Source organism: Drosophila navojoa, chromosome 3 (genome assembly GCF_054131105.1).
Source record: "Drosophila navojoa isolate 15081-1374.11 chromosome 3, UAZ_NAV_1.0, whole genome shotgun sequence".
NCBI classification, from domain to species: Eukaryota; Metazoa; Arthropoda; class Insecta; order Diptera; family Drosophilidae; genus Drosophila; species Drosophila navojoa.
In genome coordinates, this window is record NC_142891.1 from 29,625,000 (window position 1) to 29,650,918 (window position 25,919).

At 34.5% G+C, this 25,919-nt stretch overlaps 1 protein-coding gene, 1 long non-coding RNA gene and 1 pseudogene across 5 annotated transcripts in view; 1 reads left to right on the top strand and 2 right to left on the bottom strand.

The window, feature by feature from the left end:
* The window catches only part of LOC149091978 (uncharacterized), a 192,948-nt gene that overhangs the window by 164,892 nt on the left and 2,137 nt on the right, over window positions 1-25,919 (top strand). The window lies entirely within an intron of this gene.
* Window positions 1-25,919, bottom strand: part of Utx (Utx histone demethylase) — a 42,494-nt gene that overhangs the window by 2,331 nt on the left and 14,244 nt on the right. Inside the window, exons 4-12 of one of the 4 annotated variants that reach the window (XM_089257602.1) lie at window positions 21,133-21,308; window positions 18,342-18,470; window positions 16,782-17,007; window positions 16,545-16,725; window positions 12,285-12,551; window positions 6,071-6,440; window positions 5,236-5,903; window positions 5,047-5,171; window positions 4,565-4,984 (exon numbers count right to left, since the gene is read on the bottom strand). In XM_089257602.1, coding sequence (XP_089113728.1) covers window positions 4,565-4,984; window positions 5,047-5,171; window positions 5,236-5,903; window positions 6,071-6,440; window positions 12,285-12,551; window positions 16,545-16,725; window positions 16,782-17,007; window positions 18,342-18,470; window positions 21,133-21,308 — 2,562 coding nt within the window. Of the gene's footprint in view, window positions 1-4,564; window positions 4,985-5,046; window positions 5,172-5,235; window positions 5,913-6,070; window positions 6,441-12,284; window positions 12,552-16,544; window positions 16,726-16,781; window positions 17,008-18,341; window positions 18,471-21,132; window positions 21,309-25,919 lie in introns of those variants that run through there. The other 3 variants (XM_089257601.1, XM_089257603.1, XM_089257604.1) reach the window with 3 other exon arrangements.
* Window positions 9,056-12,249, bottom strand: LOC149091980 (uncharacterized; annotated as a pseudogene).

The following is a 25,919-nucleotide window of genomic DNA, read 5'->3' on the forward strand; positions in this document are numbered from 1 at the left end:
TTTTCCACACATTCGTCCGTATTGTTATTCATTTTCTCAACGATAGCCAATTTTTTTTAGCTCTACTTGACGATTTTTGCTTGCTCATATTTTACTAGAAAATTGTAATTTTTTCGAAATGGAGCAAAATGGGGCAAGTGTCTAATGATAGAGGCATCAGACAACCTAAAATACACGACAGCAAAAAAAGTACTTCAAAATTAAGAATGTTTTTTCATTTTGAAAGTTTACAGTTTTATTATTATTTACCGCGGCATTAGACTTGACAGAGCATACAGAGCATCTTTGGGTCAGCTGACTTCCAACCCTACGTTATATAGTAGGGACAGTCCTTAGAATTTTTGATAAATACTTTTTACCTTAGTTAAGATGTTATTTATTAAAAAATAAAAAAAATAAAACAAGTAAGAACGTTGCAGTCGGGCGCTACCGACTGCGGAATACTCATTCACAGTCCGTATACATGATGCTATGTTTACAAAGGGGCATTTATTCTTATTTTAAATTTAATTTGGCTTTATAAAAATTTAGTACAAAACAATTATGCTTTTTGTTTATATATTGTAGCTTTTGGTAATTTTTATCGAGTAATCTATAATTATTATATTGATCGTGCACTTTTTGAGTAATTTTCGTTAATAGCTTTCGGTCACACCTATTGCAGATTCTTTAGCGTTTGCTTACATTACAAAAGCGCGCTTTTTAGCATTCTAAGAATTGCGATTGATTTCTGGATTTTCTAGCTGTAGTTTTGTCAGATGACGCTCTGTTATTAGCTTCTTGTATTTTAGCTACCAGTGATACCAGCGATAGCGTGGGCGCTAAAGGCGTCGCAAGTTATGTTACAGCGGCGGAGGTTCAAGTCCCCATCGGGGTTATGTTTTTTTTTTCATACATATTTCGTTTTTTATAAAATAGATATTTTATTCTTTTTTCTAATTGAACAATTTTATAAGTTTAAATTTGTTTCTTCTTAAAAAGCCCTCATATATGTATGTACGCATATATGCATGTATATGTATGCACATAAGTCTGCACGCATATGTAGCATCAAGCATTTCAGCCTATCTTATGCACGCGCTCATTTGTATATGTGTATGTATGTACACATATGTAAATGCAAATTTATCATCCGCTACTCTGGCTCTTCTTTTCTATAATGCGTCATAACAAGAATCTCATTTTTGACAGTATGCGGTAGCGCTGTCGGCAAAGGTGTTTTGTTTTGTGTTTTGTTTTTGTTATTTTGACAAACATGGCTTGGGTGCGAGTTCAAACCCCGCGGAAAACTCTTTTTTGTAAATTACAAATTTTGTTATTTTAGCTTCTTTTATATTTTTTAAATATTTAAATTTTATTTTTAAATTTTATAAAAATGTTTCCTTCCGTGTTATCAATGCCTATTAAGCCTATTTGTATATACATGTACATACATATGTAGGTAGCTCAAGCATATAAATGTCGCAATTCGATAATACAAATGCCGATTGCCACGCCCCTAGTGGCCGTAGACACCTCATTTTTGGCCAGTTCTTAGAAAGAGCTAACGGTAACGTAAATGGGAAATTTGAATGCTTACGCTCAAAAAATGTGAAAATTACAGGGTATTTTTCGATATGCCACGCCACCAAAAAGGCGTGACAATTATTTTTGGGGCATCGATAGAGGAGGTTACCAGTAACTTAACTATCCAAATTTGAAGCTTCTAGCTCTTAAACTGTAGGAGATATAACGTTTTGCGGTTTGCCACGCCCCCTTTGGGCGGACATATATCCACTATAGCTTGTTGGACTTGGGAGGTCAACTCGCGTATATATACCAAATTTCAAGTCTCTAGCATCAATAGTGCCTAAAATATAGCCAAATTTGAAAAATCAATATATCTTCAGGTCCGATTTGCCACGCCCCTATTAGGCGTAGACATAAAATTTTTTCATCAGTCATTATAGAATTATAGCATTAGCTCACGTGCGAAATTTCAACGTTCTAGCTTTAGAACTTTAGGAGATACAGTTTTATCTGATTTACCACGCCCCCACTGGGCGTAGATATATCCACCATAGCTTTTTGGACTTGGGGGGTCAACGCGGATCTACATACCGAATTTCAACTTTCTAGCTCTTCAACTAACATGATTTCTGGTATATCGGAAAATGCATTTTCCGATTTGCCACGCCCCTAGTGGGCGGATCGGGAAAATTTTAACACTTTATAAATCGGAGTTATACACGAGTATGTGTTCCAAATTTCAAGTCTCTAGCTTCAATAGCGGCGAAATGAACTGCGTTCATACGGACAGACGGACAGACGGACGGACAGCAAGACGGACATTGCACAAAACCAATATACTAATTCACTTTGTGAATGAGTATAAAAAAAAAAAATTTTAAATTAACGCAAAAAATTACATCTATGCCAAAATTTCGTTTTTATACCCTGAACCCATTGAAATGGGAAATCAGGGAATAATGGTTTTGTTAAATGTATGTAACAGGCAGAAGGAAGCCTGGCAGACCCCACAAAGTATATATATTCTTGATCAGGGCGACAAGCCTAGCCGATTTGGCCCTGTCCGTCCGTTCGTCCGTATGTATGAACGCGTAGAAGATATAAGAGCTAGAGACTTCAACTTTTTTTTTAAATGTCCGTATATAGCGCGCGCATATCGAGTTTATCACTAAAAAACGATAACTCATTCCAATACTTTTTTATCGATAAAAAACCCTATTGAAGATCACTTAAAAAATTATATCTCCTACACCTTTCAAGCTAGAGTCTCCAAATTTAAAATGTATATTAATATGCATTTTATACAATTTCGGTTTTTGTTAAAATTCACCTTCCCTAAATCCATCCCCTCACCATCATCTTTGTAAAGGTCGAGAGACTTGTGCTTCGTTATACACATACATTTAAACATTATGATTACGTTCTAAAAGTTTCATTACGATCGTACGTCTAGAAATTAAATTATTCAACAAATAAGTTATCTTTATATTGCCATCACTGCAGAGCAACCCAAGCGCAGTCTGTATATGTGAGTGTGCGTGTGTTTGTTTGTATGCGTGTGTGTGTGCTAATTATTATTGCAATATCAGTTGCCTGGAGGGTTCAGGGGATCTCGTAGTCGAGCAGTCTCGACTAGAGCTTTCTTACTTGTTTTCCTATGGTGAAGTGTGAGCTTACTATGGAAGCTTAATTGAAATTTTTAGATAGTATGATGTATCTGTAAGCAGGAATTTCGCACATTTAGCATGAATATGGAAAACGCTTTTAAGGTTTAAAATTTCAATTTTTGTAGGCTGCTAAACTTGATGATTTGAGAGAACACAGACAGAGAGAAGAGAGAGACAGAAGTTACAGATTTTTCGGCATGCAAAAAAATTTGTTCTAAATAAACAGGGTATGTGTTGTCTGGTTTTTAATGAGCTCAGGGTATAAACAAGTAAAATATGCCTAGTTGAGACTGCTCGACTACGAAATCCCATGTACACTTCGAAGAATTGATATGTCATTATTGAAACTTAATAGCTTAATAACTATCTTGTTGATGGACTGTGCCCATGAAACTTTTAGATCGTGCCAAAGCACAATTCTCTAGTATTTGAAATACACCTTTTAAAAAGGTGAGGACGAGGTGGTGGTCGATATTGTATAAAGCGCATCTGAAAATATAATTAAAAAGCGGGCACTCCAGCACTAATCGACAACAAAATAACGGGTTAGGTTACATTTTAAAAAAAGTAAGAAGGCACTAGTCGAGACTGATCGACTAGGAGATAACCTGAATCCTCCAAGCTGATATTCTTATCATTCAGCACTTCTTTTATGCAAGCACACATACATCCATATGCAACCACCCTCACGAGCCTGCACTCTGCTAACTGCGCAGTAAGCATCGACTGTGCTTGGGCTGCGCTGCAGTGTTGTATAATTTCTTTTGTAGCCACACAATCTTAATGAAATTTTCAGATCGTAATCATATGGTCAAAATGTGTGTACATACCAAAACACAAGTCTCTAGTACTTGAAATACGTTTTTTACAAATTTGGGGATAAGGGGGCGTGGTATCCAAAATCTGTTGATTACAAAATGTTTGTATTCATCACGATGGACGGACGGACAGAGCTATATCGACTCAGCTCGTCGTGCTGAAAATCCAAGTCTTCCCTAAAACCGGGTTGCATAAATGCAACACGTGGTTAAAATAGGAAAGAAATGGATTGGAAAGTATTTTGAGAAATGGAGAGTACAGAGTTCCGACCCTAATCCAATTGAAATCTTTTGTCAATCTTAAAATGACGAATTGGACAGAAAAGACGACTAGGGATATTGTAAAAGCGGAATATAATAGAATTCCCAAAAAGTTGGTTTAATCATTTTTATAAAACGTGCAATTTGTGTATTTATTGTTTTTGTCATTCAAACTCTGAATTTATACAATGTGTAAAAAAACAATAAATAAAGAAAATATCCTTATTTGTTTTTTTTTTTTCGCGCTCGTTGTGAAACAAATTTTGTGAACTACTATACTATTTTAAGCAAGTTTATCGAGTTACTTACCCAGCATTTACCCAAACTAGGTCTCCAGGCTTCTGAATGAACCGGTAGACTGGAATATTTTCTTTATATAAATCTTCTAAAACAGGCCACCACGAGCCGTGTAAATAGCTGATATTGTTTTTTTCACAAAGATTGTGGATGCCACCCCAATAAGAATCTGGGACTGCAAACCATTCGCAGTCTCCTGGACCAATGTTAATATTAATTGAGCAAAAATTATTATTTTCTTGATGCCCAGGTGTTCTACTTCCAGGCACTTTCATATATAATTGCACAGTGTTCATTCCCAAAATGACGTGACCTACATGAGACAACATATTGGCAGCAGAAATTACTCTTGCAAAAGCTGGTAATTTTTGTAATTCGCTTAATTGCGGTTTCCATTTTCGTTCATCAGAAAGATCAACATTGGTTCCGAACCTATTAAACAAAAATATTAATATTAGCATCCGAAAAAATATATTTTAAAATTTTTGTATTACCTTAGCATTTTACTACCGTTTTTTGTTTTTTTGCGTTTTAAATTAATATTTGAATTAGATACAGAGTCCTTCGAATCGGAGTCCGACATCACTTGCGATCCAACTGAGCCTTTGTCGCCTTCGTCCTTAATTTTCATCATTATTATTAATTTATCGATGCTCAACACAATGTGATGCTAAATTTATTACCTTTAAACTGTCTTGAAAGCTTGATGCCTGATACTGAGCATATTTTGCTATAGTTGTATGAGATCGATGAGATATACAAGCCCAAACTCTCTTTGCTTGAGATATATCCCAGTTTTCATCAGGAGACTGGTTCACTTGGGTTCTGACTTCTACGCTGTGATCCGGGTTAGCTTCGACTAGTGTTTTAGTTGAAAAAAGTCCCAAATCTAATTTAAGAGCGCCTGCTAAGCCGCGTACAACTGCAATAGGATGCTTTAGACAAAACTCCTGCAACTGTGGACTAAATGCATTTTTTTTATTTTCCAAGTGGACCGACGGGGTTGGTGGTAAGAGTTGTTCCCTTGAAAGTTTCTGTGGGGGACAATCCGGTGGCGTTGGCGGGGGGGCATTTCTCAAAAAAACGGTAAAATTGTTCGGTGGCTCATGAACGGGTAAAAGCTGTACTGCAGACCATAATTGCTTAGACTCCATGTGTATATTGAATTTTGGTGATGTATCGGGATTAATATCATATTCAATTTTAGTCTTCTGTTTAATAATATAACTATCATCAGTGCTTTGTGTTGAGCTTTCATGCTTAACATAGTTTTTGCTATCATCGGTATAACTTTGGTTAAAGTCTTCAATTAATTCCGTAGAGTTTTGACTGCATGTACTAATTGATTGACCTATTAAGCCTATTAAGGATGTACAATATGTATGTTTAATTAATATACTAATTTTTACCACACAAAAAGTCATTAAATGTTTAGATCGAAACTGAGTTGGTTGCCATTAGACAATAGATGCATTAAAATATTAATTATTGTAGATATTCATTTATCATTCTTCTTACCTAATGAAACCTCATTTTTCGAAGAAACATTTTGTTCCATATCAACTGATTCTTCTTTAATAATTTTAATTGGTGATGCATCAGAAAAATACGTATTTATTCTTCCAGGTGAAACATCACTTTCATGCGTTGCTGATGAAGACATACTGTTATTAAGAGGACGAAAGTTTGAAGCGTTTAGCTGTGGTCCAAGTTTTTCTTGCTGCGCACCAAATATTTTTTTATTTTGTTGTGAGAATTGTGTATTAATTTGTATTTTCTCTGATCTATTATTAATCGTGGACATTTCAGTATCATCATCTTTTGCTCGTTTTGCAGGCGTTGGATTAGTTTGACTTCCATGATTATGTGGGTAGGGTGGCGGCGGCCCCTATATAAATTGAGCGTTCGAAAAATATTCTCAATTATATAAGTAAAAAGGATTATTTCCAAATAGTAAAATTAAACAAGAGTGCTATAGGCGAGACTGCTCGTCTAGGCATACCCTGAGCCCTGCAAAGACCAAATATGTTATTCATTCTGAACTTATTTTATTCACACATACACAAACACATGCAAACATATATATGGATGGCGCACTGCTAAGGACAGGTGTCCGTTGCTGCATCTTTGTAGGCAACTTAAATGATCTTTAATTTTTCCGACACAGAGACAGACAGGACAGACCAGCAATATATGTCCTATATACAAGGTAATAGAAAGGACGAGTGGGCTCATATAAGAAATTATTTTTTTTATATATTTAAAATATATTTTTTTAAATATTTAAGTCGTGATAACATACAACTGCATTTTATTTGCAAAAGCACATTTTACAATTTTAAGGAAATAGAGTTGATATAGGGGTTTGGGTTGATTAAAATAAACAAGTTAGAAGGCTCTAGTCGAGACTGCTCGACTAGGAGATACCCTGAACCATCCAAGCTGATATTCTTATCATTCTGCACTTCTTTTATGCACGTACACATTCATACATATGCATCCACCCTCACGCGCCCGCGCTCTGCAAACTGCACAGTAAGCAGCGACTGCGCTTGGGCTGCGCTGCAGTGTGGGCAATAGTATGAGAATTTACTTGGTGAATAACTTCTTTTGTAAACATACATAAGGTCAAAATGTGTGTACATTCCAAAGCATAAGTCTCTAGTACTTGAAATACGTTTTTTACAAATTTGGGGATAAGGGGGCGTGGTATCCAAAATCTGTTGATTACAAAATGTTTGTATATCTTCAAGATCTCGGCTTTCATCGGACAGACGGACAATACGAGGGGTTTATATCGACTCCAGATTCGGCGTGCCTGATCAGGAATACTACACTTTAATGGGGTCTGCGATGATTCCTTCTCCTGTTACACAAAAACTATACCCTGATTCGCATTTTCAAGGGATTTCAGGGTAAAAAATATGTCATATTTCAAATTGTAGGCTATAAGTTTTTGCCAATTATCGATAAGGGTTTTTGAGTCGAACACTAAAAATGGAAGTAGTTTTCAATTTTTTAAGAGAAAAAAATTCAACAATATATCACAATGTCTATGATGCCCTTTTTATATAAAGTAATACTACGGGTATACAGAGTTAATTTGTCCCGATCCACCACTACGGTCGCGCTGATCGTAAAAATGCAGTCGAGACTACACGATCAGGAGATACCCTAGAACCTCCAAGCTGATATTTTAATCATTCTGCACTTTTTTTATGCACACATACATTGCGCTATTGCAATTGTAGTTATCCTACTTATTTTTGGGGTGATTGATTACATTCACCAAATTTTTTTTGAAGCTCAAAGTACTCAATATCTGTAAATATTTTTTTTAGTATAGATAAAGAAACACTTTTATCTTTGGTTGAAAAGTCAAAGATTGAGGCATACTTTGAATCTGGACTACACTGCCATAAAATTGCTGAGAAGACAGGAAAAAACAGAACACCAATCGACAATATTCTTAAAAATAAGAAAAACTTTGGAAAAACTATATAGGCGGCAAAAATTAAGTGATTTCACAAGCAGATAGAAGAGCATTTTTTCCGGGAAGTTTCGAGTTCCCATGAATCGTCCACCAAGATTAGGGATAAAACCGGTGTTACGCCGAGCTTATCAACGATTCAAAGAGTAATTAATAAAGCCAATAACATAAAGAGACTGATAAGACAAATTAAATTTGGAAGGAACTGATGGCTATAATTTTTATTTCCATAACCTACACATAGAATAACATTATTTGGAACAGTTGCCAAGCCTTGGCGGCAGGGCGGTGGTGTGGTATTGGTGTAGGTAGCAATGTCTTCCTACGGCACTTGCAAGCTTAAATTTTTGACATCGCGTATGAACGCACAGGACTATAACATCGTTTTAAGAACTGCTTTTCCACATTTCCAAAACCTTTTGCAAGACCTGCAGTGGACTTTCCAGCACGATAATGCCCCAATTCACACCGCCCGATCCGCGAACCCTGCAGCTGCGCTGCAGTGTTGACAATATATTATTTATTTATTTTTTGAGTAATTTAATTTCTAGACGTACCAACTTTAAGCTTTCAGAACGTAATCCTAATGTTTAAATGTATGTATATACCCCAGCACAAGTCGTTAGTATTTGAAATACGCATTTTACAAATACGAGGGTAAGGGGGCGGATAAGGGTGGGGGGTAAATTTTAACAAAAACGGAAACTACAAAATGCATCTTAATATACATTTTGAATTTGGAGACTTTAGCTTTAGGAGATATAACTTTATAACTGATTTTCGATAAAAAGAACGGGATTAGTTATCATTTTTTAGACTCGATATCGACGCGATATATACGGATATTCTAAAAAAAGTTCAAATCTCTAGGTCATATATCTTCTGAGATCGACGCTTTCAAACAAATCGACTCATTTCGTCGCCCTGATCAAGAATATATATACTTTGTGGAGTCTGCCTGTCACATTCATTTTAACAAAACATTATACCTTGATTTCCCATTTTCAATGGGTTCAGGGTATAAGCGAAAAGGTCACTTCACATTTCCCGCACATTACTTGTGAGAGTCCTGTACAGTTTGGGTACTGGCACCTAACTCGTTATTCACCCCAGAAAGGCCAATGTCCCAATTAATCCTGCCGTACCATCCGATTTATCCCGCGTAGAGTAGGACCTCTTTTTTTTTTTTGCTGTAATTCGTTTTTAAGCATAGAACTTTTTTTGCCCATAATGGGATTGTTTTCAATTTTTAGCACCTCTGTGCTAATACATTTGCGTTATATACGCCCTTGTACAAAAGCCAAGCATTACTGACTGTCAAGTCGAGTAGATGGTAAACATACAAACCTACCAGAGTCTACTTCTGTATCCTACAATTATGCTGTCGATCAGATCAACACCTCCCGTATAGCTATTGTATTGTGCTATTGCAAAGGGTCGATCAATCTCTACGCATTCGTTTTTGAATCGGCGTACTTTGTTCTTGGGAAGTATTAAAGCATAGTTGGATGCCAATGAAACGACTTTGTTATTGATATTTAAACTCCGTCAAAATTAGGGACATATTCTCTACAATACAATTCTAAACGAATTGTCGAATCTCCATCAAAGTGAAACTTAAACTCTCATTGGGGTCTTATTGGCGACTGTACAAATTGGTTTCATTTGAAATATGCTCAAAAAGGTGTTTTGGAAACAGATATGAAAAGAATTGTATGGGCTCCGAAAGCTCCATTTTTTCAGGAGGTAATGCAGTCTTGCGAGAAGCCGCAGTTGACACATTCGAAAGTAAGTTGTGTTGTCTCTATAGCAGAGATTTTTTTAAGATTGATATTGGACGAAGCAGTGCTATTTGAAGCAATGGTGACATCAACGTTCAACTTGGTCATCAATGTCTTCTCTGTTTCGAAATTACGTTCGTCTCTGGCAGAAAAATCTAGTTCGTCCTCGCTCCCCAAGCTATTAAAACATTATTCTCAAGTACGAAATACTGTCGCCAAATATAAATATAAAATTGGTATAGACACCATATATACAATTCACAAAATTGGCAGGAAATTTCGATGTGTATTACAAGACATGTGAAATAGTGAAACCAATCTTAAAAGTTGAAGAAACGAAATCGAAGAAATTCCCATACCACTTTCTTGATACCCATTGCGAAATAACTCCATGTAAATGGTATGTTACAGATATGCAACAAGGCCATATAAAGGGTTAAAAACAAAAAAAAAATCTTCTGGATTAGGCAAAATTCCTAATATTTGTCTTAAAAAATAATCGGCAAGGGCTTATTACAGTCCTTTATAATAGTTGTTTAAAAACAATTATTATCCCCATATATTCAAAATGGCTAACATTACCGCAATTGGAAAACAAGGTAAGCCCCCTTGCTCTCCGTTGAGCTATCTTCCGATTAGCCTTTTTTGTAGTTTATCGAAAATATTCGAACGCCTGAACAAGGTCAGACTAAACACTCTACCAACAATATAATATGAATTCAAAGAGCTCTATAGCTGCATATTTCCCCTGGACAGATTAAAAAAAGCTTTGTGAAAGCCAAGTTTGATGAAAAGCAATCCGTAATCATGGATGTCGAAGCGAAGAGCTTGTAACACTCCAGTTTACCTGACCTATCTAATTAAAAGCTTTCTGACCAATAGATATTTCTGCGTATATTTGAACGAAACTATGTCTGCCAAAGTCCATCTGCGCAAGAGTACCTGTCCTCGGTCCTATTCTCTACAATATTTACACCTTTGATTTCCTCATAACTTTGAGATCGAAAGCTTTAATCTTTGCTGATGACACTATAATATTTTCCTCTGGTTTACATTTCTCAGATAATCACAATAGTTTGCAACACTCTCTAAACTCTTTATATTACTACTTTTATATTTGGAAAATTAAGCTCAATGCCAACAAAACTAAATCTTTTTTTTTTTAAATCGAAAGTTATGTTTTCTAAATATTTAGGACTTAGTTGAGACAAAAAACTGTAATTTAGCAACATCATAGATAAAATAAACAAAACTATTTGTATTCTTTACGCTTTCATAAACCGGTATTCTAAACTATCATTAAAAATAAGCTAACAATTTACAAATCTATAATAATTCCAATGGTTGCTGAAATATGGAATACATCAGCAATAAACAAGTAAGAAAGCTCTAGTCGGGACTGCTCGACTACGAGATCCCCTGAACCCTACAAGCAACTGATATTTCAATAATAGCACACACACACGCATACAAAAAAATACACGCACACAAATAAACACACGCATACCCACACACACACGCATATACAGGCGTTTGCGCTTTGGTCGCGCTGCAGTGTTGGCAATATAATGCGAACTTATTTGTTGAATAATTTAATTTCTAGACGTACGATCGTAATGAAACTTTCATAATGTTTAAATGTATGTGTATACCGAAGCACAAGTCTCTAGTATTTGATATACGACTTATCCAAAGATGAGGGTGAGAGGGTGGATTTAGGGGTGGGGGGTAAATTTTAACAAAAACCGAAATTGTATAAAATTCATCTTAATATACATTTCAAATTTGGAGACTTTAGCTTGAAAGATGTAGGAGATATAATTATTTAAGTGATCTTCGATATTTTTATCGATAAAAAATATCGGAGTGAGTTATCGTTTTTTAGTAATAAACTCGATATGCGCGTGATATATACGGACATTTAAAACACAAATTGAAGTCTCTAGCTCTTATATCTCTATATCTTATATCTCTTATATCTATATATCTGAGATCGACGCGTTCATACATACGGACGGACAGACAGACGGACAGGGCCAAATCGACTCAGCTCGTCGCCCTGATCATGAATATATATACTTTGTGGGGTCTGCCACGCCTCCTTCTGCCTGTTACGTACTTCTAACAAAACCATTATACCCTGATTTCCCATTTTCAATGGGTTCAGGGTATAAAAATCATACTTCACTCAAGATACGAGTTAATAGGGTCATTGTCCTACTATTTCTAATTTGTAATGTGTAAAGTGCCTTCCCATCCAGTTTTAGTTAATTTTAGGTAATTTGGAAAAATAAAACATATTTTGAATTGAATTGAATACAATAAACTGCAATTAATTGCCTTAAAACGTTTGAATTTAAAGTTGTCAAGCCATTTTCAAGCAATTCTAACCAATCAATTTTTGGTTACTTGGTGTTCTTTAGCATTTTAAAACTGCGCAATAATATTTAGGATAACATACCTGCATAGATGAGGTCTTTCCATACTGTCTGTGCTGCATTTGAACGTTTTGCTGCTGTTGACGAGAATTTATTTCTAATGATATTGGAAGGTTCCAAGCCTCTTCAATTGAGCAAAGTTGACGTCGTTTAGATGTAATACTTGGCAGTGGTGCTTGACTAAGCTGGGTTTCGAGGAATTTCACTCGTTGCAATATGCCCTTCGTTAGTCCATTCGTACTGCTTGTAAATAATATAGGTTTACTTCCTTCATTGATAGCATTTATTTTCTACAAAATAAAAAAAAAAAAGTTTTCCTGTTTAAATCAATTTGTAAATCGATATTTATAATATTAAAAAATCTCCAGGCATGGAGCTAGCCTGCTTTGAATGAAATTTTAATTAGTTTTTTTTTTTTTTTATATACTCATTCACGAAGTGAATTAGTATATTGGTTTTGTGCAATGTCCGTCTTGCTGTCCGTCCGTCTGTCCGTATGAACGCAGTTCATTTCGCCGCTATTGAAGCTAGAGACTTGAAATTTGGAACACATACTCGTGTATAACTCCGATTTATAAAGTGTTAAAATTTTCCCGATCCGCCCACTAGGGGCGTGGCAAATCAGAAAATGCATTTTCCGATATACCAGAAATCATGTTAGTTGAAGAGCTAGAAAGTTGAAGTTTGGTATGTAGATCCGCGTTGACCCTCCAAGTCCAAAAAGCTATGGTGGATATACAGCTGCGAAAAATAAAATAGCACCACTTGCATATTCAGAGTTTGAGATGTTCTCCTGGACACATTTATCAATGTATTGATGTAATTTTTTCACTCAGATAAGCAGAAATGAATTAGTTATTACGGTAAAAAAGAATTATCACAAAAATATTCATAGTTTTTATATAATTCAAAAAATTCTCAAAAAAGTCGAAAAAAATGCCGAAAAAAATAATAGCACCACTTTTTCATTTTGCGCTAAAAATTATTTAAAAAATTAAAATGAGTAAAAACTTTTAGTTTATAGTTAATGACAAATGAAAATAAATATACTCCCTTAAGTTTAGCATTTATTTGATTTGCCTTTGTTAGCAATTAGGGCTGCTCAACGCCCAGACATGGATTCAACCAAGTCCTGACATCGTTTAAAGGGAATTTTAGCTCAGGACTCCTAAGCGACTTCCCAAAACTTTTTTGCATTGCTTGTATTACATTCAGAAACTATTTTCTGTCATCTGCCCACAAATTTTCGATTAGATTTAGGTCCGCCGGCTGTGCAGGTTAGTCGATTGAGTTCTCCTGGAACCATTCCTTCGCTTTCCTTCCGGTGTTTTTGGGGTCATTGTCTTGCTGGAAGACCCATTTTAGTGGTATATTGTATCCAGCATCACTTATTCCAATATATCAACATAAACATGTCGGTCAGTTATGGTTTTGATCCAATGAATTGGGCCTACACCATAGTACAAAAAGCAACAACATAGCCTTACATTTGATCCTCCACCTGTAATGGTTTTTGTTGTACGTCTAGGGTTGAATTGCAAGTTCTGTGGACTTCTAACGTTGGACCACGATCCCTTTCCACCAAATATTATCATCGTACTTTCATCAAGCCAAAGAATGTTGCTCTATTCCTGCGCAGACCAATATTTGTGATCCTTTGCCAATGCCATCCGTTTAGAAATGTGTTTTCTATTCAAATATGGTACTTTTCTTGAACGGAAAGCATTTAAATCGTAATGTTTTAGTATTTCCGTACTGTTTGGTCTATTGCTGATATGTTTAGGTCCTTTTTCAGTTGAGAAGCCGACTTAAAAGGATCTTTTTTACTCACGCGAATGAGTCAAGGCATCTGTTGCTAGGTCAAAACTCAACGCTGTCCGCATTTTTCACCATTTTTTTTATGGATTAATGCATGGTGGATCTTTTTATGTGAATAACCCATCAAACGACCAACTTTCCTGTGAAAATTTCGACCCGAAATCAACTTTTTGATTAGATTGCGTTGTTCGGGGGTGCATTACTTTCCATGACCCATTTTTTGAAAATTTTTATAAATTTTGTAAATTTTTTAATTAAAATAGATATATAAACAACAAATCTCATCAATAAGTGCTTTTGAAGATATGTAACTCTGCTAAAAATACAGGTTTTCACTCGAAAAGTAGTAGTGGTGCTATTATTTTTTTCGGCATTTTTTCGACTTTTTTGAGAATTTTTTGAATTATATAAAAACTATGAATATTTTTGTGATAATTCTTTTTTGCCGTAATAACTAATTCATTTCTGCTTATCTGAGTGAAAAAATTACATCAATACATTGATAAATGTGTCCAGGAGAACTCCTCAAACTCTGAATATGCAAGTGGTGCTATTTTATTTTTCGCAGCTGTATCTACGCCCATTGGGGGCGTGGCAAATCAGATAAAACTGTATCTCATAAAGTTCTAAAGCTAGAACGTTGAAATTTCGCACGTGAGCTAATGCTATAATTCTATAATGACTGATGACTTATGTCTACGCCTACTGGGGGCGTGGCAAATCGGACCTGAAGATATAGTAATTTTTCAAATTTGGCTATATTTTAGGCACTATTGATGCTAGAGACTTGTAATTTGCTATTTGGTATTGGCGAGTTGACCACCCAAGTCCAATAAGCTATGCTGGATATATGTCCGCCCAAAGGGGGCGTGGCAAACCGCAAAACTTTATATCTCCTACAGTTTAAGAGCTAGAAGGATAGTTGAGTTACTGGTAATAATCTCCTCTATCGATGCCCCAAAAATAATTGTCACGCCTTTTTGGGGGCGTGGCATATCGAAAAATACCCTGTAATTTTCACATTTTTTGAGCGTAAGCATTCAAATTTCGCATTTACGTTACCGTTAGCTCTTTCTAATAACTGGCCAAACATGAGGTGTCTACGGCCACTAGGGGCGTGGCAATCGGCATTTGTATTATCGAATTGCGACATTTATATGCTTGAGCTACCTACATATGTATGTACATGTATATACAAATAGGCTTAATAGGCATTGATAACACGGAAGGAAACATTTTTATAAAATTTAAAAATAAAATTTAAATATTTAAAAAATATAAAAGAAGCTAAAATAACAAAATTTGCAATTTACAAAAAAGAGTTTTCCGCGGGATTTGAACTCGCACCCAAGCCATGTTTGTCAAAATAACAAAAACAAAATTAGCCGGCACCTTTGCCGACAGCGCTACCGCATACTGTCAAAAATGAGATTCTTGTTATGACGCATTATAGAAAAGAAGAGCCAGAGTAGCGGATGATAAATTTGCATTTACATATGTGTACATACATACACATATACAAATGAGCGCGTGCATAAGATAGGCTGAAATGCTTGATGCTACATATGCGTGCAGACTTATGTGCATACATATACATGCATATATGCGTACATACATATATGAGGGCTTTTTAAGAAGAAACAAATTTAAACTTATAAAATTGTTCAATTAGAAAAAAGAATAAAATATCTATTTTATAAAAAACGAAATATGTATGAAAAAAAAAACATAACCCCGATGGGGACTTGAACCTCCGCCGCTGTAACATAACTTGCGACGCCTTTAGCGCCCACGCTATCGCTGGTATCACTGGTAGCTAAAATACAAGAAGCTAATAACAGAGCGTCATCTGACAAAACTACAGCTAGAAAATCCAGAAATCAATCGCAATTCTTAGAATGCTAAAAAGCGCGCTTTTGTAATGTAAGCAAACGCTAAAGAATCTGCAATAGGTGTGACCGAAAGCTATCAACGAAAATTACCATACATTTGTACTCAAAAAGTGCACGATCAATATAATAATTATCGATTACTCGATAAAAATTACCAAAAGCTACAATATAATCAAAAAGCATAATTGTTTTGTACTAATTTTTTTTAAAGCCAAATTAAATTAAATTTACAAAGGGACTGTGAATGAGTATTCCGCAGTCGGTAGCGCCCGACTGCAACGTTCTTACTTGTTTTAATATTGTTTTTCATGCATCAAATTTATAGATTGAAATTATTCACAGTCGAGTCAAGATAATTTGTACGCCTGTAAATCGGTAACTACAATATATCGAAAAACAAATCTCTATTAAAAATAGTAATTCGTCTTCTTAATAACTCTCGATTATGTGACTTTTTGTGAAAATCGAAAAAAAAAAAACTGACCCCCTTGCCATTTTGAATTATTGGGATTCGACTACATTATGAGTTACATCAGGGATACCTTAAAAATATAAAAAATCTCAAATTTATACCTGGGTTGACATTTGTTTCACCGCATTTGAATAGCATGCGTACGCATCTCGTAATTGCCCGCAACTCTCATATAGTATTCCCAAATTTGTCCACGCCGATTTATGATCCTTATCTAACTGTACTGCGCATATGTATGCTTGTAGCGCATCCGTGGGTTGATTTTGCTGCTGATATAAGACACTATACATATTAACAAGTATTGATTGCTCATAATGTAAATTTAGAAATAATATTACCCAATCGAGCACCAAGTATCTGCATTCCCTTCACTTTTCTCAACAGAATTCCTATAAGCTAAAAACGCATCATGAACCTTATTCACTCCAGCGTAACATCTCCCCAATAAATATAATGATTGTCCGCACTTTGGCTCTGCTTCAATTGATTTCTGTAAAAACCGTAATGCTTTCGATTCACGTTCTTTTTTTTCGCCTAGGCATTCCACACAATGATACATCCATCCTGAAAATCAAATATTTATAAAAATAATTTTAATTTACTTTTAGGGTTGTAATATATTAATATTTTTCGACTTTTTTATAATCCGAAGACTGCTTGACTAGGAGATACCCTGAACCCTCCAAGCTGATATTCTTACCATTCTGCACTTCTTTTATGCACGCACATATACATACACATGCATCCAACCTCACGCGCCCGCGCTCTACTAACTGCGCAGTAAGCAGCGACTGTGCTGCAGTGTGGGCAATAGTATGAGAATTTACTTGGCGAATCACTTCTTTTGTAAACACACGATCTTAATGAAATTTTCAGGGCGTAATTATATGGTCAAAATATGTGTACATTAAAAAGAATACGTATTTTATTTATTAAATTAGTATTCGGTAGCGCTGTGTTTTGACTTGCGACGACATATTTAATGAGTTAGCAACTGTTTCCATTATTAAAGTTCGAATAATACGTTTTCTCAATACTAAATTATAGTAAATTCGTAATTTATTCACTTCTTACAGGAGTGACCAATGCAAATGTATCAAAAATATCGCAAAAATACCGCAAAAATACTCGATATTTAGAGAAAAATATTGTGATATAAATATATTTATTGTTGAAGAATATATCGATAAATTGATATTTTTATATATTTTCAACAACCCTAGTTGTCTTTCTCTTGCATGTTTGCTATCCAAAATTTTGTTAAAATGATTTTTAAACGGAAAAGCTGCTGTATTAGGTTAAGTTTTTATAATTAGTGTAGCGATATTAAATCCTATAACGGTGAAACCAAACAAGTTTAAAAAACTGATTGATATTCGAAATTGAAGAAAGCCAACGCAACGCAAAACAATGTAAATTGAAAACTATCACCTTCTATGTGAGTTTCGAATATATTTAATTTTGAAGCCTTAATCAGTGAGCGCACGGTCCATCAGCCAAAGGAAGTGCCATCCATTTCAAGGGCAGTGTTTTAGAAAACAAGTAAGAGTGCTCTACTCGAGACTGCTCAATTAGGACATCCCCAGAACCGTGCGAATAGCAAATAGTCCAATCATTTTACGATACGCTCTAGTATGCGTACATACAAAATACATACATGGGCTGCAGTGTGGGCTTACTATAGGAACTTAATTGTCTAATAACTTTTCACTTTCTTCATGCAACACTCATGCAACTTTTGGCGTATTCTAAAAATGTTGGATATATAATTAAATAGCTTATTCTCGATAAGGGTTTTAAGGGTTTTATTTGTTCTTCATAAGAAGTTTTGTGCGAAATCACTCTTTTCGTAAAAGAATAAATAACAAATAATCTTAATTCATAAAATACATTCTTACCTAATTGTCTGTAAATATCCGCTTTTAAGTCAAGCGATATATTTTTATCATTTAAGATGAATTCATATAATTCTTTTGCAGCCTTGTGTTTATTTTGTACTTCATACAGATGAGCTATTTGAAATTTCACTGAAAAAGTATCAAAAATAATACAAAGTATTAGTATTTAAAAATTGTAAAACGATTTGAAGTTTCTGACAGGTTCCCAATGAAACAAGTAAGAAAGTTGAAGTCGGGCGTTACCGACTGCACAATTCACATTCACTGCTTTTTGATTTCCCATATATTATACACTGCGCGTCATCAGGTTAGCGCGTATGAACGCACAGGACTATAACATCGTTTTAAGAACTGCATTTACACCTTTCCAAAACCTTTTTCAAGACCTGCAGTGGACTTTCCAGCACGATAATGCCCCAATTCACACCGCCCGATCCGCGAAGTCCTGGATTCAGGGCCAAAAAGTTGATCTCATGGAGTGGCCACCATACTCACCCGACCTTAACATCATTGAAAACGTCTGGGGATGGTAGGTCAGGAAAGTGTATGAGTCCGGAAAACAGTATAGTACAAAGACAGAGTTAATCGAAGGTATTGAACATGCTTGGTCAACCATATCCTTGAATTATATTGAGCAATTTTATAATCCATTCCTAATCGAATTTTTGAAGTAATCTCAAACAAAGGCGGCACTACGCATATATGCTTTATACATTAAGTAAAATATTTAAAAAATTTTAAGATTAAGCTCTGATGGTTTAGATTTTATTTAACATTGAAGTTGAGTGTGTTGCGTCAAGTCAATAGAGGATGCCAACATCAAGTCGCTAAATTTTGTAACTTGTTCTATATGAAATACATTTTCTGCCAATTTACCATATCTCCAATTAGCGTATGCATATATATTTGTATACATATATATTTCACTAGTCACATATCGTAAACTTTGGAAGATATATCCGTCATATCTTTTTAATCTTGGGTGGTCACCGCGATTCTTAATTTCAACGCTCTAGCTCTTTAGCTATCATATTTAGCATATAGAAAATGCATTTTCCGTTCTAAATTTTAAAAGCTTTTATTAATAACTGTAAAAATTTGCTTTCAGTTTCACAAACCATTGCACAGTGCACAAACCCAGTTTACGAATTCATTTTTTCTATTTGGTGAATAAGTATGAGCTAGCAAAGGTATACATATGTGTACATACAGCTGCGAAAAATAATATAGCACCACTTGCAAATGCAAAGTTTAGGAAGTTCTCCTAGCTACATTTTTCAATGTATTGATCTAATTTTTGCTTTAATATAAGCAGAAAACAATTCATTATTGCAAAAAACAAAAATTTTCAAAAATATTCATCGTTTTTATATACTTCAAAATATTATCAAAAAAGCCGAAAATATTCCGAACAAATAATAGTACCAATTTTTCATTTTGCGCTACAAATTATTCACAAAATGAAAATGAGTAAAAAGGTTTAAAAGGTTGACAAATGAAAATAAATATACTCTCTTAAGTTTAGTAATTGTTTGTTTTGCCTTTGTTAGCAATTAAGGCTGTACAACGCCTAGGCATGGCTTTTAAAGGGGATTTCAGCTCAGGACTCCTGAACGACTTCCCAAAACTTACTTGTATTAGATTCAAAAAACTATTTTTCTGTCATCCGTCACAAATTTTCGATTAAATTTAGGTCCACCGACTGCGTTGGCCAGTCGATTAAATTCTCCTGAAACCATTCTTTCGCTTTCTTTATGGTAAGTTTCGGGTCATTGTATTGTCATTTTAGTGGTATATTAATCCAGCATCACTTATTCCAATATATCAAAATAAACATCTCGGTCAGTTATGATTTTGATCCAATGAATTGGGCCTACACCATAGTACGAAAGGTAACCCCATATTCTTACACTTGGTCCTCCACCTTTTATGGTTTTTTTTTGTACGTCTAGGGTTGAATTGCAAGTTCTGTTCTCACGTTGGACCGCGATCCTTTTCGACCAAACATTATAATCTACTTTCGCAGACCAATTTTTGTGTTCCTTTGCCAATACCATCCGTTTAGAAATTTGTTTTATATCAAATCTGGTACTTTTCTTGAACTGAAAGCATTTAAATAGTAATGTTTTAAGTATATCCGTTGAGTATATCCTTTTTTAGTTGTGTAGCCGACTTAAAAGGATCATTTTTACTCAAGCGAATGAGTCAAGTGACACGTTGCTGGGAACTCCACGCTATCTGCATTTTTCATCAATTTTTTTTATGGATTAATGCATGGTCACATCATTTTATGTGAATAACCTATCAAACGACCAACTTTCCTGTAAAAATTTCGAGCCGAAAGCAACTTTTTGATTAGATTGCGTTGTTCGGGGTTGCAATGCTTTCCACGACCCATTTTTTGTAAATTTTTACACATTTTTAAAATTTTTTAATAAAAATAGATATATAAACAACAAATCTCATCAATAATTGCTTTTGAAGATATGTAACTATGCTAAAAATACAGGTTTTCACTCGCAAAGGAGTAGTGGTGCTCTTATTTTTTTCGGCATTTTTCGGTTTTTTTGAGATTTATTGAAATATGTATATAAAAACTATAAAAATGTTGGTGATAATTCCTTTTTGCCGTAATAACAAATTATTTTCTGCTTATGTGATTGAAAAAATTAGATCAATACATTGATAAACGTGTCGAGGAGAACTTCTCAAACTCTGAATATGCAAGTGGTGCTATTTTATATATATTAATAATTATTATAATTAATAATTAATAGTGTTTTATATATACCTTGAAGATCCGTAAATGTCGAGGGTGATGAATCCACCAATGCCAACTGTAAGTGTTTAAGTGAACTACGAAAATCACTATTAACTTTAAGCATCAGTCCTAAACGCAGATGAATTTCATTTGCACAGACGAAATATGGGTTCAAGTACAAAAGTTCTTGGAATAGTTTAATTGACCTTAAGGAATAGAAAATGTAAAAGTTAATATACAATTTTTACATTGATTTGGGAGTTTTGATATACAATATACTACCTAGAAAATTTGAATAAAATGTTTTAGTTTGAGGCAATATACATTTCGCTAATATTAAACTTTTTGAACTTAATAACAATAATTCAAATCCTTTGCGTTCATTAATGTAAATATCAGATTGATAATCAGTCCAAATTTACAAACCATTCTTAAAACATGTACTTTTACCTTCATTACCATATAGAGTATTAATAATTCATAACTAATCTATATATTTTTTTTAAAACGCCCAAACAAAAATAATACAAACGTTTCTGTTGACTTATTATTAATAACACAATATTTATGTATGTGGACTATATTTCACCCATTTTTTATGACATATCAGGAACATAAAATATAAAAAATTGTCTTTTATAAAACAATTAAGGAAAGTCAAATTGAGTTACATATGTATGTATTGGTTTGTGTAAACATTCTATTTGCTTAGTTGTTTATATACATATGTATACACAAATACAATCCTTTAGATTTATGTTAACATATATACTCACATACATATATTATTACACATATGATATTGCAATATGTAGATAGGGCAGCACACATCCTGTATCTGTATAATAATTTATTAAACTTTATTTCTTTTATTTGTACTAGCTTTTCGAAGTTGTGACAGTTTATATTTGGCAGTGTTTTTTTCTAATTTTATATAAAAATCACTCAGTCAATACAGATTCACAATTATTAGTGCTGAAAATCAAAAATATCGATATACCTCATTACACGTATTCGATACATCGATAAGCATTCAGTAATGAATCTAAGAGAAACGGATGATAATTGGAACAGTATTCTACAATAAATAGATACATAGACAATATTTTATTTGGATACAGGAAAAACTCTTTTGCGCCAAAAACTGCATCCAGAACCAGGAGAAACTTAGTTTACCAATTACCGATTTTAATTAAGTAGTAGTATCACGTTATGGGAAATTTTAATCATGTTGCTTTAAGTGCTCAGTCAATCGCGGCTGACCAAAAGAGCTGGGAAATCCATCGAGAGCTCTATCGATATTATCGATGGAACTTGTGAAGTGCGATAGATCGATTGAAAATTTTCGATTTCGATCTATCGAAGTTGTTGTGAGCGTGGTGGCGTGTAAGGTACGATTATATACCAAAAGTTCTACCACTAACCAGATAACACATAGACCGGACACCTAAAGTAAAGCGTTTTGCACACTTATTTTTGGGGATTATGACCCACAGAACTTCGTATTTGCTCGGCTCCTCCTCGGTGGTCTTTGCTCTCTCAACTATAGATGTATGTATGCATGTGAGCACAAGCAGCAGAACCCATGTCTTCCCTTCTGCATGAAGAGTATACTGAACTCTTCAAACCGTCTGCCAAGCTCGTACAAAATATTTACGTTTTCGTTATTATTTGCGAGAAGGGTATGAAAGCTTTGGTGCTTATAATGAAAATGTTTTCGAGACGCGCGTACACACACGCACTACAGTCCCTTGCTCATACATGTAGTCTTTATATGCCTGTGTGCGAAGCTCTTTCTACCGTAGCAATTTTGAAGCCCAGCATTTGCATTTGGTTGATTTTCACACTTACATACATATGTTTGATTGTGTGTATGCAGGGGGCGCGATGCTCACAGCTGTGGGATATCACTTGCAGAAGCATTTGTATGCCTATGTGCCTTTAAATGTACGTTTGTGTATGTGCATGTGTGTAAGTATAGGACGTGAACATTGCACTATGGGTATTTATTCAAAAAAAATTTTGTTTACAATTTAAAATTTTCTTTTATTTATTGAATATATATACTTCAACTAAATTAAAAAGTATTTTTTTTTAAATTTAGCGACTACCATTAATATTTTACACATACTCAAAGTCAGCTGTTGCATAGTTGCGTTTGATATATAAAAAGCGCGGGAAATTTTGTTCAACTTGCAATTAAAGTGGAGCTTTTGTGTAAACATAAATAAATAAAAGTGTATAATGGAAAACGTACCTAATGGTATGTACTATAAGTTATTGCTATTACTTTTTGATTGTAATTGTGTTATTGTCCAGTTGTCCAGTGTGTTGTCTGTCTGTATTTTTAGCTAAAAATTAACAAATGTACTTGTGTTCCGTGGAGTATTACTTTTGTGCAGCACACCACTTCACAGAGGTTTGATATAACAGTTGTTGTGTATTATGTCCAGGTTCGGAATCTATTAACCTCGTTTGCTCCTTTTTGTTCCTTTTGGAAAAAAATTAGTTTTTGCAGTTAAAAACGAGCTTTGTCGTGCAGAGCTTGTGGAGGTATGGACCAACAACAACCGCCAAGAAGGCGCGGTAAAAAACTTTATTATTGAAAAAATTATCAATAATATTAGCGAAAATATGAATAATCTAATTGATAAAAGAGTAAAGCAATTTGTACAGTATATAAAGAAGCATCTGCCAAAGTGCAACCGGAATTCGGAAAGGTTTAAAATGCATCATGCTAGGTGGCTTGAAGGCAGGGTGATAATTGATTGTGAAGGTACTTTGGAAAGTACTTCGGTACTTCGGAAATTTTTAGAACTTCTTCTACAAATTTGCAATATGGAATTAGCCCTCTGCATGCTTGGATTCGATTCCTTGAGTTTGTATTGAAAATATCGTACAGAATCGAAATTAAAAAATGGCGTGTTAAGAATGTCGACAAACAAAAGGTATCATTGCGTAAACAAGAAATTAAGCTGTGGGATGAAATGGGTCTTCATGCGGATAAACCCAGGCCTAATGGAAGTGGAAATATCAATGATGTTCATAAAATTTTGGTACATGGATACCAAATTATGGGCACTTGCATAATTCCTGTTGGCATATTAGGAGAAAACGCGTCTGAATCCCGGAACACGCTGTATAGAAATGATAAGGAATCTCACGCCAGGAAATGTAGCCGATTAGAGAATTTAACTGATATATTTAATAGGGCTTTAGACTCATCTGATCCACTTCTCTCTTCACTCAGTTTAAAAGAACGCGAAAAGAAAAACAAGAAAAAAAAATTCCCAAAATAAGTTATTAAACTTTTGGAAGATCCCAATTTTCAATTACCAGCAACATTTGAAGGCTTAATGGAGCCAACCTTAGTTGAAAAAGAAAATGAAGACGAAAATGAGGATGAAAGTGAAGACCAAAACATAGATGATAAAAATTTAGAGTTAAATTTTGAATTAGATGAAGAATATGAAGACCATTCAGTTTAAAATTATATCGCATATATTTTATATATCCCTAAGAGTCTTCAAATATTAATATTTGCTTGCAGTTGAATGAAATATAATAAAAATATAATTTAAAGTTGCTAAAAGTGTACAAAAAAGTTATTAAAAATAATTTGAGCCCACAGGTAATGATTTTTAATTTAATATAATATGTAAAAGGGGCGGAAAATTTGAATGCCACGCCCAATTGTAAAAAAAAAAAATCCAAATTTCCTTTTTAATATTAATAATATATTCCTAAAATTTCAAGTTCCTAGCTCTTCATTTACAATTAATGCCAAAAAAATCGAGTGCATTGGCTGCCTACCTCAACTTAGAGTTGTGTGAACGATTTTGGGTTCGAATTGAAAAGGCGCGCTTCTATTTAAGTAGCTGATTAATAAAGTGACAAGAGTGCTTGCCAATAGTTTTTATAAGTTTTTATTTACTCCTGTATATGCATGTACATATATATATGAAAAGATGCAAGGGATCGACAATCCCATCCCATTTTGTATACTGAGCTTAATCAGGTACTACACTTTTTATACCCTGAACCCATTGAAAATGGGAAATCAGGGTATAATGGTTTTGTTGAAATGTATGTAACAGGCAGAAGGAGGAGTGGCAGACCACAAAGTATATATATTCTTGATCAGCACGACGAGCTGAGTCGATTTGGCCCTGTCCGTCTGTCTGTCTGTCCGTCCGTCCGTCCGTCTGTCCGTATGTATGAACGCGTCGATTTCAGAAGATATAAGAGCTAGACTCTTCAACTTTTTTTTTAAATGTCCGTATATATCACGCGCATATCGAGTTTATCACTAAAAAACGATAGCTCATTCCGATACTTTTTTATCGATAAAAAACCTTATCGAAGATCACTTAAATAATTATATCTCCTACATCTTTCAAGCTAGTCTCCAAATTTAAAATGTATATTAAGATGAACTTTATACAATTTCGGTTTTTGTCAAAATTTACCCCCCACCCCTAAATCCACCCCCTCACCCTCATCTTTGTAAAAGTCGTATATCAAATACTAGAGACTTGTGCTTCGGTATACACATACATTTAAACATTATGATTACGTTCTGAAAGTTTCATTACGATCGTACGTCTAGAAATTAAATTATTCAACAAATAAGTTCTTATAATATTGCCAACACTGCAGCGCAACCCAAGCGCAATAGGTTATAAATTTATATCTTCTACATTTTTAGAGCTATAGTCTCCAAATTTTAAAAATATATTCCAATGCATTTTATACAATTTCGGTTTTTGTTATATTTTGGATACCGGCTCCAAATTCACCAGAATCCCCAGTGAAGG